Genomic DNA, 13,613 nt, shown 5'->3' on the forward strand with positions numbered 1-13,613 from the left:
GGCTCCGGCTCCCTCCAGCCCCGGCAGGTCCCCGCCAGCCCCGGGCTCTCCACTCTCCCCATTCCGCACATTCCAGCGCCCGGCAGCGGCTCCGCCCAGGGCCCGGACCCACCCCCGGGAGTAGCAGAGCCCGGGACCAGGCAGGGGCGCCGGAGGCAGCCAGGGCCGGGGGGGTTGCGAGCCGTGGGGGCGGGGCTGCGTGCAACGGTGAGGGGCTGTGGGGGTGACGATGTGAGGTGGTGAACGCTTGTGAGTCTGGGTGTGAGGCTGAGTGTATCCCTGTGGCTGTGAGTTGGGTTGTGTGTTCTGGGAGTGACAGTAGGTGTGTGCTTGAATGTATCTGTGTGACTGTGCGTTTGAGTGTATCACTGTGAGTTTGTGTTGCTGAGTTTGGTGTATTTTGGGTGTGTTAGCGGGTGTGAGTTTGAATGTATCTGTGTGCCTGAGTTGGTGAGTCGAGTTGTGTATTCTGGGTGTGATAGTGGGTGTAAGTTTGAATGCATCTCTGTGACTGTGAGAAGGTGAGTCTTGTTGTGTGTTTTTGGGTATGAGTTGGAGTGTATATGACTGAGTTTGTGCGTTGCTGAGTCGAGTTGTGTATTCTGGGTGTGTTAGTGAGTGTGAATGTATCTGTGTGACTGTGAGTTGGGTTGTGTGCTTTGAGTGTGACAGTGGGTGTGAGTTTGAGTGTATCTCTGACAGATGGTGAGTCTGGTTGTGTGTTTTGGGTGTGAGTTTGAAGTGTATGAGTGTGAGCTGGTATGTTTGTGAGTCTGATTTCTGGGTGTGGTGTAATGGCACATTAGTGTCCTCGGGTAGGCTTGTGGGTGTCAGATGGGTTGTCTTTGTGAGTCTGTGTTTCGAGTGTGCCTGGGTGCTAGTGTGTTTGTGTAGCCTTGAAGGTATGAGAAATGTGTTTGGGAGCCTGTGTGATTATGAGGTATTGTGAGTCCGATTGTGGAGGGGCAGCTGGTGTGGGTGTGATGGGGGGTGGGTGAGGCTGTAAGCACAGCCGCGGCGAGGGTTGCTGTTTGTGCAGCAGATGTGACCACTCCTCTAGGACTGTTGGTGTGAACATGACTGTGGGCTGGTGTCGGCTTGAGTGTGAATGTGAGTGCTGGTGTACGAAACACCTCCTGTCACCAGGGCCTTGTGCACAACCCCCCTCGGCTCCATCCCACACTGCCTGTTGCTGTGTGTCAGCCAGAACTGCTTCCCACTCTCTCGTTCAACGGGCTCCTTGTACCAACCCCTCTCATCTATTGCGTGAAGCAGAATGGCGCCCCCTGCCACCATGCCGCAGCACTGGGGTTCGCGTGGAGGCTGAGAGTGCCCCCTACTGAGCCGTCACCCTGCTCCCTGCATCACAGCGCCCCCTGCCACCAGGCTATGGGATTGGGATCAGAACTGATTCAGAGGGGAGAACCCCCTTGAATGAGCCAGCCACCCACTCTGCTCCCTTCAGCACAGCGCCCCCTAGTGCCACCCTGGGGTAGCAGGATCAGCACTGATTCAGAAGGGAGAGCGCCCCCTACTGAACCACCCTCACCGCTCTCTTTAGTGCAAGGTTCCCTGTCCAAGGTCTGACCCAGCCCGACCTTGCTTGGGGGAGCAGATCACGGCCTTATAAGGGTTTTTTTCCTTTATATAAGACTCTGGAAGTAGGAGCCGAGCAAGGATTGAAGCAGGAACAACGGTACGCGCCAGATGGCTGGTGGCAGCTGGGGATGGAAGGAGTGGGTTGACTTTTCCAGCGAGTTTCTTGGACAGGTGGGGGGTGCTTGCTGACAGATTTCCCTGCTGTTACCATGACTGTGTCAGCCTGGAACAAAGCTGAGGCGGAGAGAAGCTGGCTGAATCAGGCTGAATCTCATCTCAGCAGCACCCTGCCTGGCTCCTTGTTCGGGGCCATGAGTAATCTCTGCGTCGGGAAGGATGATGCTGTCACTATTAGATCACCCGGGGGCTGCAATCGCCAGCCTTGACCTGGGGACCAACTCCCTAGCTGGTATAAATCTGCTGAACTCCAGTTAAATGCTGCACATACACCCAGTCCCCACCCCAAAGGACTCCCCTTCCAAACAGACAAAGGGAGGGGAAACTGAGGCACAGAGAGGGGCGTGACTTGCTCAAGGCCGCCTAGCAGGCAGCGGGAGAGGCAGGATTAGAAGCCGGGGTTCTCAGTCCCTAGACCATGCCCTAGCCACTAGACCCCACTGCCTCTCACATGTCAGATAATGTTGTTATTTATTAAATATCTAAACAGTAGCACATACAGCCCAGCCAGGCCCGGCCCCAGTTGTGCTAGGTGCTGTACAAACACAGAAAATGTTGGGTCCACTCCGAAGGGCTTCTGATTCAAGTAGACAAAACAGAAAAGAAAGGGGAAGCGTGGTCCAGTGGTTAGAGCACTAACCTGGGGCTTAAGGCAGACTGGCTTCAATTCCTTGCTCTGTCACAGGCTTTGTCTGTGGCCTTGGCAGAGTTGCTTCGCCCGCCCCTTTTTCTATTATGAGCGTGTATGTGCAACTGTACCTCAGTTTCCCCAACTGTGAAACTGACACAAAAGCCCTTTCCTGCCTGGTGAGGTATATGGTAACAGGGTGGGTGAGACAAATGAGATGGGTGGGGGGAGGGAAGTTGGTTTTACAGGAAGAAGTGGATGGGCCCGATCCTTGACCAATCAGGAGCAGTGGTTGCGGCATGCCTAGCTTGTTATCAGGTTCAGCATGGCAGACTTGAGCTATGAGGCGTTTCACGGATTTTGAGCTGGAGTTTAGGAATCATAGAACCACAGAACATCAGGGCTGGAAGGGACCTCAGGAGGTCATCTAGTCCAACCCCCTGCTCAAAGCAGGACCAATCCCCAGACAGATTTTTGCCCCAGATCCCTAAATGGCCCCCTCAGCGATTGAACTCACAACCCTGGGTTTAGCAGGCTGATGCTCAAACCACTGAGCTATCCCTTGGGGGGGGGGGGGGGCTCTATTGTGGCTATTGATTTTACGTGGGAAATGCGCACGCACTATGGTGATGGAGGGCAGGATAGATCCCTAAGCTTGCAAGATTGCTTTTCCCACTCCTAAGGGGCAGGAGAAAGAAGCAGGGATGTACTTGTCGGAGAAGCAGAGAGAAATAACTGCCCTGTGGGACAGTTCATTTGCCGATTAATCCAGTATTAAACATTTATTTTCCCTCTTGTTTTCTCCAGGCTCTGGATTCGCTGATTGAGAAGTTGACCCCATCAGGCTGGGACATTCTCAAGTGGTGACTCATAAACCTACCTACCTTGCAGGTGCTTTGCTGGGGAACTCTGAGCTGGGTGACTGGGCAGGAAATGACCTGGCATTGAGATTGGATTAACATCAGCTCCAAACCCACGACCACAAATGTGGTGACTTGATCACGCTGGGTAAGTACCCTTACAGGGAGCACAGAAGCTGATGGCTGGACGGGAAGTCTGGATACATTCCAATTAGAAAATAGGCACGTATTTCTAACAGTGAGGGGGAATACCCATTGGAACAGATTACCAAGGGAAGGGGCGGCTTCTCCATCTCTGATGTCTTCGGATCCAGACTGGATGACTTTCTAGAAAACATGCTTTAGCCAAACACAGATACCGCACACACCCCGACAGAGATCGGGGACCCTGTTGTGCCAGGTGCCGCACACACCCCGACTGAGATCAGGGCCCCCATTGTGCCAGGTGCTGCACAGACACACAGTGAGAGACAATTCCTGCCCTCACAACTAAAAAACTAAAACATTTTTCTGTGGGGTTTTGAACATTTTTGAGAAAATGAGCTTTAAAAACAATTGTGAAACACAACATCAGTTTCCAAACAGTTCGCATGGTTATAGATCAGCGGCTTTCAACCTTTTTAAATTTGTGGACCCATAAAATTTTCAAAAGGGGGTCTGAACCCCTTTTGAAATCTTACACATAGTCTGTGGATCTCCAGGGGTCCGAGGACCACAGGTTGAAAACCACAGCTATAGAACAGTGGCTCTCAACCTTTCCAGGCTACTGTACCCCTTCCAGGAGTCTGATTTGTCTTGTGTACCCCCAAGTTACACCTCACTTAAAAACCACTTGCTTACAAAATCAGACATAAAAATACAAGTGTCCCAGTATTAGAATACTGACAAATTGCTGACTTTCTCATTTTTACCATACAATTATAAAGTAAATCAATTAGAATATAAATATTGTACTTACATTTCAGTGGGTAGTACATAGAGTATAGTACATAAACAACTCATTGTATGAAATCGTAGTTTGTCCTTACTTCGTTAGTGCTTTTATGTTGCCTGTTGTAAAACTAGGCAAATATCTAGATGAGCTGATGTACCCCCTGGAAGATCCCTGTGTACCCCCAGGGGTACGCGTACCTCTGGTTGAGAACCACTGCTATAGACAAACAGAGTCTGGGTTGTTAATGGGAATAGATGAATCAGTGAATATGGGGATAGATAGATACTGTCTCTCTGTCTCCATATTCCACCCCCCCCCCACCCTGAGGATACAATCTGGATACAACCATTTAGCCCAGGTAAAGGGTTAGATCCCAGCTGTGTGGATAGGTGTGAAGGGCCAGGCACCCCTAGGGTTATGTCTACACTGAGGCTACGTCCTCACTACGGGGTGTGTGTGTCGATTTAAGATACGCACAGCTACGCGAATAGCGTAGCTGAATTCGACGTATTGGAGCCGACTTAACCCGCTGTGAGGATGGCGGCAAATCGACCTCCGCGGCTCCCCCGTCGACGGCGCTTACTCCTACCGCCCCTGGTGGAGTACAAGCGTCGATTCGGGGATCGAATGTCGCGTCCCGACGAGACGCGATAATTTGATCTCCGAGAGATCGATTTCTACCCGCCGATTCAGGCGGGTAGTGTAGACGTAGCCTTAGTTGTAAACCCAGAGCTCAGACATCAGGGTTGAGCCCAACCCCCACTACGGTCCACTCACAAAACTGTCTGCAAGCGCTGCCTCCTCCGCTGCAAAATGTGGAGAAGCGTGACCCCTAGTGGACACGTCGGGCAAACAGGTGGCAGCACAGGGATTTAAATGGAGAAGGTGGGAGGAGGAGATAGGGTTGGAAGCGCTGCTAGGAATTTGCAGAAGGCCGGCGGGGGGGTGTTAGTGGATGGAGACTGCTCTAGGTTCAGTACAGAAGCTGACCCACCCAGGGCATCTCACTGTAGATATCAGCTCCCCAGCCTGCCCCCTCCCATGATCTCCCCGAAAAAGCAAACCCACCTGTTGCTTCTGCTCAGATCACTGGCTGTGTCTCTGCTGCTTGTCACCCCCTCAGCTGTGCTCGATGGGAACCGATTTGCCTTACGAGGGGGAAACACGCCGCAGAGAATGGCCACCCGCCCTTCTTATGACAGAAACAGGGAGTCGCTTCTATTAAGTCTGGTGGTGACTTCCTAGCTGATCTTTGGCATATCACTCCCTTGCTCTGTGCCTCGGTTTCCCCACCTGTGAAACAGGTATCATACTGACCTGCCTGCCACATGGTGCACGTGTGTGAAAGAGACAGCAAGAGCATACTGCCCAGTCCTATAGAGAAGATAAGGTGTCTACTACTGCCCCAAGCAGAGGAGGTTTTCCTTTAGCTCAGGGGCCAAAGTCTTTGGGAGCAGAGCAGAGCGACCAGGGGTCTAGTCCCGGCTCCCCAAGCTATGTGCGCACAGGAACTAACTGTGTCTTTTTTTCCCAGTAGGTGCTTTTAAAAGGGGCCTGTCTCCTCTGCCAGCACTTATCCAGCTCACCACAGCAGCGCTCTCTGATGCCCCTGGAGGGAAGGGGCACCCTGCCCTTGCAGCTCCTCCCTGGGGTGCGGGAGGGGGAAGCTCCCAGGCCTGCTCCACCCCAGCCCCCACATGGGCTCCCTTGCTCTGTGGTTTGGTGTTGTCAGTTGCAAAAGAGGAAGCTGTCGCTCTCAGGCATCGGTTTCCCAGACACGAGGAGGAGGCGGAGGCAGCAGAAGCAGTCAGCAGCCAGCCAGCGAGGACGCTCAGTTGGGGAGATGGAGCTGTGGAAGCAATGCGCCAACTGGCTGATCCAGTGCCGGGTGCTGCCCCCCAACCACCGGGTGACCTGGCCCGGCGCCCAGGTGTGCGAACTGGCTCAGGCCCTGCGCGACGGCGTCCTGCTCTGCCAGCTTCTCAACAACCTAATGCCCCACGCCGTCAACCTGCGGGAGATCAACCTGCGGCCCCAGATGTCCCAGGTGGGTGAGCGGGAGAACTGGGGGAGGAATGGGGCCGGGCACCCTCCAGCCTCCCAGCAGCTAAGGTGTTAATCTGGGAGCTGAGCTGGAGATTTATGGGATCCAGCTGGCAGTGAAGCAGTTAATGTCCACGGGGAGGGGGAGTTTATGGCATCAAGCTGGTAACTAAGGGGTAAACAGCAAAGGGGGAGGCAAGGCTTATGGGGGCTCACTGGCAGCTAAGGGGTTAATAGCCACCAAAAAAAAGGGGAGGGATTGAGACCCAGTTGGCAATTAAAGGGTTAACATGGAGTCCAGCGGATAGCTAAGGGGTTAACGCTGTGTGTGTGTTTGAGAGAGAGATGGAGGGGGGGTTATGGGACCCAGTTGTCAAGCAAGGGATTAACAGTAGTGTGTGTGTCTGGGGGTGGGGAGTTGCTGGGACAGCCGGCAGCCAAATGGTTAACAGCAGGGTGGTGGGTGGTTATGGGCCCCAGTTGACAGCTAAGAGGTTAACACGGAACTGGGGAGTCTTACATGCGTCCTCACCTGGCAGCTAAGGGGTTAACAGGAAGGTGGGTGGTGGGGGAGGAGGGTGCTTGCAGGCATTTCTGTCTTTGGGGGTGGGGAGGAAATGGGATCCAGTGGGGGGAAGCAGGCACCAGCAATGAACCCTTCAGCATCTAAGGGGTTAACAGCGGGGGATGGCTCGGGCGGGGCTGAGAGGGCCCTGGGGTGAACCAGGCCCTGATGCCCTGGCACACGGGAGTACAGCCCCTGGAGCAGGGCCAGGGCACCGGGGCAGCTCCCCTGGGGTTGGGGTGCAGGCAGGAGTGTGAACGATGGTGGGGTGGGGTGGGGGCTAATGAGCCCTGTTGAGCAGGAGGGTAGAGACTCCGAGTCCCAGCCTCAAAGCCCCCGGTGGGGAGACCCGAGCAGGCCCCGGCTCTGTAGAGGACCGACCGTCACAGGAGGGGACAGAGAGAGGGATGCTAAGCCGTGGAGCTGTGCCTGGAATTGGGGGGTGCCAGGCTCGGTGGGCCCCGAGCTGGGGCAGTGGGTAGGCCCTTAGTTTTGGGGCTTGGAGTGAGACTCAAAGTGGGCAGAATCGGAGCTTTTCATAACACGCCAATGGCAGCAAGGAAAAGAACCCAGGAGTCCAGACTCCCAGCCTTCCCGGTCCAGTCCACTAGACCTCACTGCTTTCCCAGCGCTGGGAATAGGACCCAGGAGTCCTGACTCCCAGCCCCCCCCCATTCTAACCCCTAGACCGTGCTCCCCTCCTAAAGCTGGAGACAGGACCCAGGAGTCCTGACGCTCAGACTTGTGCTTTAATAAGACCATTTCTCAAAGTAAATTTGAGCTTTAGAGCTGCATTAACCACCGGCCGGGTGAGTGCGTGCAGCGTGCATTTGGGGGAGGGGAATTTACGACAGGCCTGGGGAGCCCCAATTCCTGGATCCTCTTCCCAGCTCTGGGAGGGGCGTGCGGTCAAGTGGGTTAGAGCAGGGGAGAATGAGAGTCAGGACTCCTGGGTTCCATCCATGGCTCTGGGAAGGGAGTGGGGTCTAGTAGTTAGATCAGGGGAAGCTGGAAGTCAAGATTCCTGGGTTCCTTTCCCAGCTCTCTCATGGTCCTGCTATTAGAGAGACAAGGTGGGTGAGGTCAGATTGGACCAACTTTGACAACAACCCCACATACAACAATTGCCCTGCTACGAAAGATGCCGGTGCGAATGGACCTTCAAGCTACGTCTAAACTTAAGTTTTCCTGGCACACCTATACCAGCCGTGCCCTCCTAGTGTGGACTCTAAGACCTGGTTTATACTGGAATAGCTGCACCGGCAAACCCTCCTAGTATAGACACAGCTTATGGCAAAGCATGCTTCCACCAGTATCGCTTATATCGTACAACAAAATAAGCGATATCGGCACAGGCACTTCTAGGCCGCTATAACTGCAGTTGTAGCAGGGCTTTTGCTGGTATGGGGATGTCACATCCCTAAGCAACTTTATTATACTGGCAACATTTTGAATGTAGACCTCTCCTAAGAGAGCTTTTGCTGGTCTAGCTGATGTTGGTTCTCCGGCCCTCTTCTCCTGGTATAGTTGCATCCCTACAAACTAGAGCTTAGCTAGGCCGCTAAAAACCCACACCCCTAACCGATGCTTTTAAGTAACCAGGCCCAAGTGTGTGAGATCCGGAAAGTGTGGCCAGGAGGTGAATTAAGCCTCCATGAAATCTGATCTAGGCTCAAGGGAGGGTCAGAAGGGATGGAAAAGCCTGAATCGGGTGTATTGAGATGAGGCAAAAGTCGGGCTTGGTTTCCACCCCTGACACATGCTCTGGGGCTGGGGGGGGGGGGGGGGGGGGCACTGATTGGTGCTGGCGGTGGCCTGGGTTGAGGATGGCAGGGCAGAATGGGCCAGCGTTTCTCTCACTGGTAAGACAGTGACTGTCTCTGGAAATGAGTCCTCGGGTGTCTCAGTCATTCCCATGTGATTGCGCGGGGAGACAAAAGCAGCAAATCGCTCTCAGTCTCTTACTCCTCGGAGACTCAAGGAAACAGGGAGGCTAGGGCAGGCTCTGACTTACCCCAGTGTAAATCCAGCAGGTCAAGGCATTTACTCCAGATTTACACCAGATCAAAAGGAAACAGGGTGGTGGTGGGGGGGAGGGATTGTGTTAGATGAGCCCTTGTGTATGATAACTGAGCTCTTCCTGTGGGCGCCATATCTAGGGTGACAATTATCTTGGAATCCTGCTTGGCAAGAAAGGCCTGTGTCGTGCGTGGGAATAGGGGAGTCTCCCTTTAAATGGTCTGTGAGTCCTTGAGTGGCGCTCACTGTTCTGTGTGTGAGACGCTGCCAGAAACCAGTCAGAGCAGGAGCGTGTGCGTGGCCAACCCTGGCATGACTGTGTTGCTGAGTCCCAATCGCAGTGTTTACTAACTGGGTTCTACGTGGCGCTGGGACTCAGGACTCCTGGGTTCTATCCCCAGCTCTGGGAGGAAGTCTGGGGAAGTGATCAGGCAAGCGGGACTGGGAATCAGGACTCCTGGGTTCTGAGAGGGAAGCAGGGTCTAGGGGTTGGAGCAGGCTGGCTGGGCGTTCTCTTGCGTTCTCTCTATTCCCAGTCGGGGAGGGAAGTGCGGGTGAGTGGCGCGAGGGGTGGGGTGGCTGGGACGTCTATGTTCCATTTCGGACTCTGCCACTGCTTCCCGTCTGTGAAGCTGCTTCCCCTCCTGGCCCTCCGTTTCCCCATTTGCGCAGATGGCGACGTGGAACTGCTTTGGAAAGGCGCTATGTGGCGGTGCCATCCCCAGGTTTCAGGGCTGACTACCCACCGGGGTCAGCAAGAACCACCTGTTCCCTGGTTTTAGTGGACAGGATACCAGATTGGGAGTCAGGACGCTTGGGTTCCACCGACACGCTTGGGTGACCGTTCTCTCTCTGTGCCTCGGTTTCCTCCCTCTGGGGATGAGGATAAAACTCTTTGAGATTTGCGGATAGGGAGTGCTGTGCGGTCACATCATTAGATGCAGCCTGTGGGCTTCCCTTGCCTCTGAAGCATATCGGAGCAGGAATTTTCCCTTGGGTCAAATTGGCAGTGACGTTGGCGGTTTTATGCCTTTCTGGTGGATCACCTGGGCATGTCTCACCTGCTCTGCCATCACAGGGGCCTCAGTTTCTCCTGGTCTCTCTCCGTGTGGTACAAAACAATTTAGTCTCTTGAGGGCTGAAACGCTTTGGTCTAACTAGAGTCACTGGGCTCAGTATATGGGTGGGATATAGAGGCCTGTACTCCACAGGAGAGCAGACTAGGTGATCTAATGGTCCCGTCTAGCCTTAAACTCTGTGAGACTGGGTTCAAGGGAGTGCTGGTCGATAGGAGTTTGGCCATCCATATATTCCCTGCCTGTCGCCCAATAGGACTTGGGTCCTGAATAATAATCATCCCTAGCTCTCCCTTTTCATCGGTAGATCTCAAAGGGGAGTAAGCACCAGTATCCCTATTTTACAGGTGGGGAAACTGAGGCACAGAGCTGCCCGAGGTCACCCAGCCGCAGATCTGAGACTAGAACGCAGGTCTGTTGAGTCCCAGTCTAGTGCTCCGCCCACTAGGCTCTACTGCCCCTAGGAACTGGCCCTGACAAGATGTAAACTTGGCCCGGTGTTTAAAAACAACATCCCCATTGATTGGGGAACATGCTATAAACAGCTCCTGCGGCGTTTAGATAGTCAAATCCCGGGTGAGGTTGCCATGTTACGGGACTGTTCCTAGGGTGACCACAGACTGAACAATGGAGCCAGCATGTCCCAGGCTCTCCCAAGGAGGGGAGCTTTAAGGAAGCTGGTAAGCGAATTATTTTGGTTGACACACAGGTCATTGAACTGGACACCCCAGAGCTCCATGTGACAGCGGCTTGAACTGAAGAGCCAGGCTTCCCTAGCTGCCTCTCAAAATCCCCCTCCCGCTGCGGTTTTAATGCTCCCTCACTTCCCGTCCTTGACTGTTGTGCACTGTGGCTCTGCCACTGTTAAGCAGCTGCTGCATCCCACTCCAGAGGTGGCTGCATTTCAGTGGTGGGTGGGTGAGCCCTGTGTTCTGGGGCTGTAACAAGCTCGTGTTCTCTGTGGATAAGGGCTGCAGGGAGATCAGTGCTGGGTTATGCTGTGATTTCTGTAAGCTAAGCATGGCCAGGCCTTGTTGGTCTTTGGATGGTGAACCCCCGAGTGCTGTTGCTGGCAGGTTGCCACCTGACTTTAGGACTGACCCCAATGCACCGTCACTGGGGTGCTTCTCTTTTGGAGACCATCCAGAGCGCCCCTGGTGGTCGGAACAACCGAGGACTCAGCTGTGATGACTATAAAGAGGATCTCTATGGAGGCTGCTGGACACAGCCCAACCCTGTGGTTCTTTCTTGGCCCCATCCTGGACTCACAGCCATGGAACACCTGGCTGGCTCTGCTGTGTGCTCCCACCTGTTCTGAGGCTCTCACCACTTCTATATTTCGGAGGCGCCTGTCACTGGGGGATTTTGGTCACTAAAGAGCCCAGGGCGATTTGCTCAAGGGTGTGAACTAACTGGTGCTCTACCCGATTTCTAATCTCAGTTATTCCCTTCTGCCTCCCTAAATTACCCCCCTTGCTGTTTTAATTCTCCTTCACTTTCTGTCCGAGGCAGTGTTGCGCGTTGCGGCTGTTAAGCAGCTGTTGCATCCCACCCCAGAGGTGGCTGCATTTCCGTATTGGGTGAGCGATCCCTTGCGCGGTGTTACTGCGTGCCATTGATCAGCTGCCACATCCCACCTCAGAGGCAGCTGCATTGCAGTGCTGGGTGAGCAATCAATGTGTACCATTGCTATTCAGCTATTAAGCAGCTGCTGCATCCCACCCCAGAAGTGGCTGCTTTTCAACACTGGCCGAGCGATCCCTTGCACAGTGTTGCTGTGTCCCATTGGACAGTTGCTGTGTCCCACCCCAGAGGTAGCTGCATTTCAGTGCCGGGTGAGCGATGCCTGCTCAGCATCCCCACATGCTATTGATCAGCTGCCATGTCCTACCCTAGAGGTGGCTACATTTTAGTGGTGGCAAAGCGCTCCTTGTTGAGGTCTCACGGGATGGATGATGCGCTGTGTAAATTAGAGGTGGACCTGAACTTCAATGCAGTCCATGAACCGATATTCAGAGGGCGTTTGGATCCAACCCTAGGCTTGCTAGCTGCTCCATTGTGAGTGAACGCAGACTTGGTTGAGAGTCTCTGGCCCTTTGGTTGCAGGGGAAGACGGGTGAGGGGGCGGCCAATCAGAGCTTTCCCAGGAGACATGAAACATACCAGCCTCCCTGCACGTGTGTGTGACTCGGGCAGATGCAGAGAGAGCAAAGCTGTTTGTTTCGCTGAAACCCTTCATTCTGCTGGGCTTGCACTCAAGTTCCTTCCTCAGTTCCGCTTGCGGGAGCTGCTCGCTCTCGCTGCTTCTCCCCAGAGCTGCTCCCAAGTTGCCTTGGTGCAATTTTCAAAAGCGCCTACATGACTTAGGTGCCTAAAGTCCCATTTTCAGAAGTAAATTGGGGCCCCAGGAGCCTAAGTGTCATTGAAAGTCAATGGGACTTTGGCACCTAAATAGAGCTGGGTGAAAAATATCGGCTGGGGCCTGTGCAGCGCCTGGCACAATGGGGCCCTGATCTCGATCGGGGTCTGTGCAGCGCCTGGCACAATGGAGGCCCTGATCTCGATCGGGGTCTGTGCAGCGCCTGGCACAATGGGGCCCTGATCTCGGTCGGGGTCTGGGCAGCGCCTGGCACAATGGAGGCCCTGATCTCGGTCGGGGTCTGTGCAGCGCCTGGCACAATGGGGCCCTGATCTCGGTCGGGGTCTGTGCAGCGCCTGACACAATGGAGGCCCTGATCTCGATCGGGGTCTGTGCAGCGCCTGGCACAATGGGGCCCTGATCTCGGTCGGGGTCTGGGCAGCGCCTGGCACAATGGAGGCCCTGATCTCGGTCGGGGTCTGTGCAGCGCCTGGCACAATGGGGCCCTGATCTCGGTCGGGGTCTGTGCAGCGCCTGGCACAATGGAGGCCCTGATCTCGGTCGGGGTCTGTGCAGCGCCTGACACAATGGAGGCCCTGATCTCAATCGGGGTCTGTGCAGCGCCTGGCACAATGGAGGCCCTGATCTCGGTCGGGATCTGTGCAGCGCCTGGCACAATGGAGGCCCTGATCTTGGTCGGGGTCTGTGCAGCACCTGGCACAATGGAGGCCCTGATCTCAGCCGGGATCTGTGCAGCGCTTGGCACAATGGAGGCCCTGATCTCAGCCGGGATCTGTGCAGCGCTTGGCACAATGGAGGCCCTGATCTCAGCTGGGGTCTGTGCAGCGCTTGGCACAATGGAGGCCCTGATCTCGGCCGGGATCTGTGCAGCGCTTGGCACAATGGAGGCCCTGATCTCGGTCGGGGTCTGTGCAGCGCCTGGCACAACGGGGGACCCCAATCTAGGTTGGGGCCTCTGGCTGCTACCGTAATACACATAATATCCAGAATTGTAATAATTACTGGTGGTCACATTGTGAAAGGAGATTAAACTTCAGGGTTTGAGACGATCTCTGAGACCAGGAGGAGACCTAATGTGGGGGGTAGATTATTCCCCATTTGCTACTGCAGGGTAAAGCTGGTCTGTGCAGGAAACAGAGCCTCCTTGTCCCAGCCGGTGGAACTACCTGCCACAAGAACTAGGGACCATTGCCAAACCTCCCCACCTTCCTCTGAACCATCCGGCACTGACCACTGTCAGGGAAAAGATCCTGGGCTGCAAGGACCGCGGGTCCGATCCTATCCAGCAATCCCTATGTTCCTAGGAATCTAGTCTGGCATCTCGTCCCCTGC

General features: G+C 54.7%; 1 protein-coding gene across 1 annotated transcript in view; it reads left to right on the forward strand.

Moving 5' to 3' along the window:
* The first annotated feature begins 6,041 nt into the window (after positions 1-6,041).
* Positions 6,042-13,613, forward strand: part of VAV1 (vav guanine nucleotide exchange factor 1) — a 110,053-nt gene continuing 102,481 nt past the window's right edge. The window contains 1 exon segment of the mRNA XM_065419628.1: positions 6,042-6,245. Within this exon segment, the coding sequence (XP_065275700.1) occupies positions 6,042-6,245 (204 nt within the window).

This window comes from Emys orbicularis, chromosome 19 (genome assembly GCF_028017835.1).
Source record: "Emys orbicularis isolate rEmyOrb1 chromosome 19, rEmyOrb1.hap1, whole genome shotgun sequence".
In the NCBI taxonomy this organism is placed as follows: Eukaryota; Metazoa; Chordata; order Testudines; family Emydidae; genus Emys; species Emys orbicularis.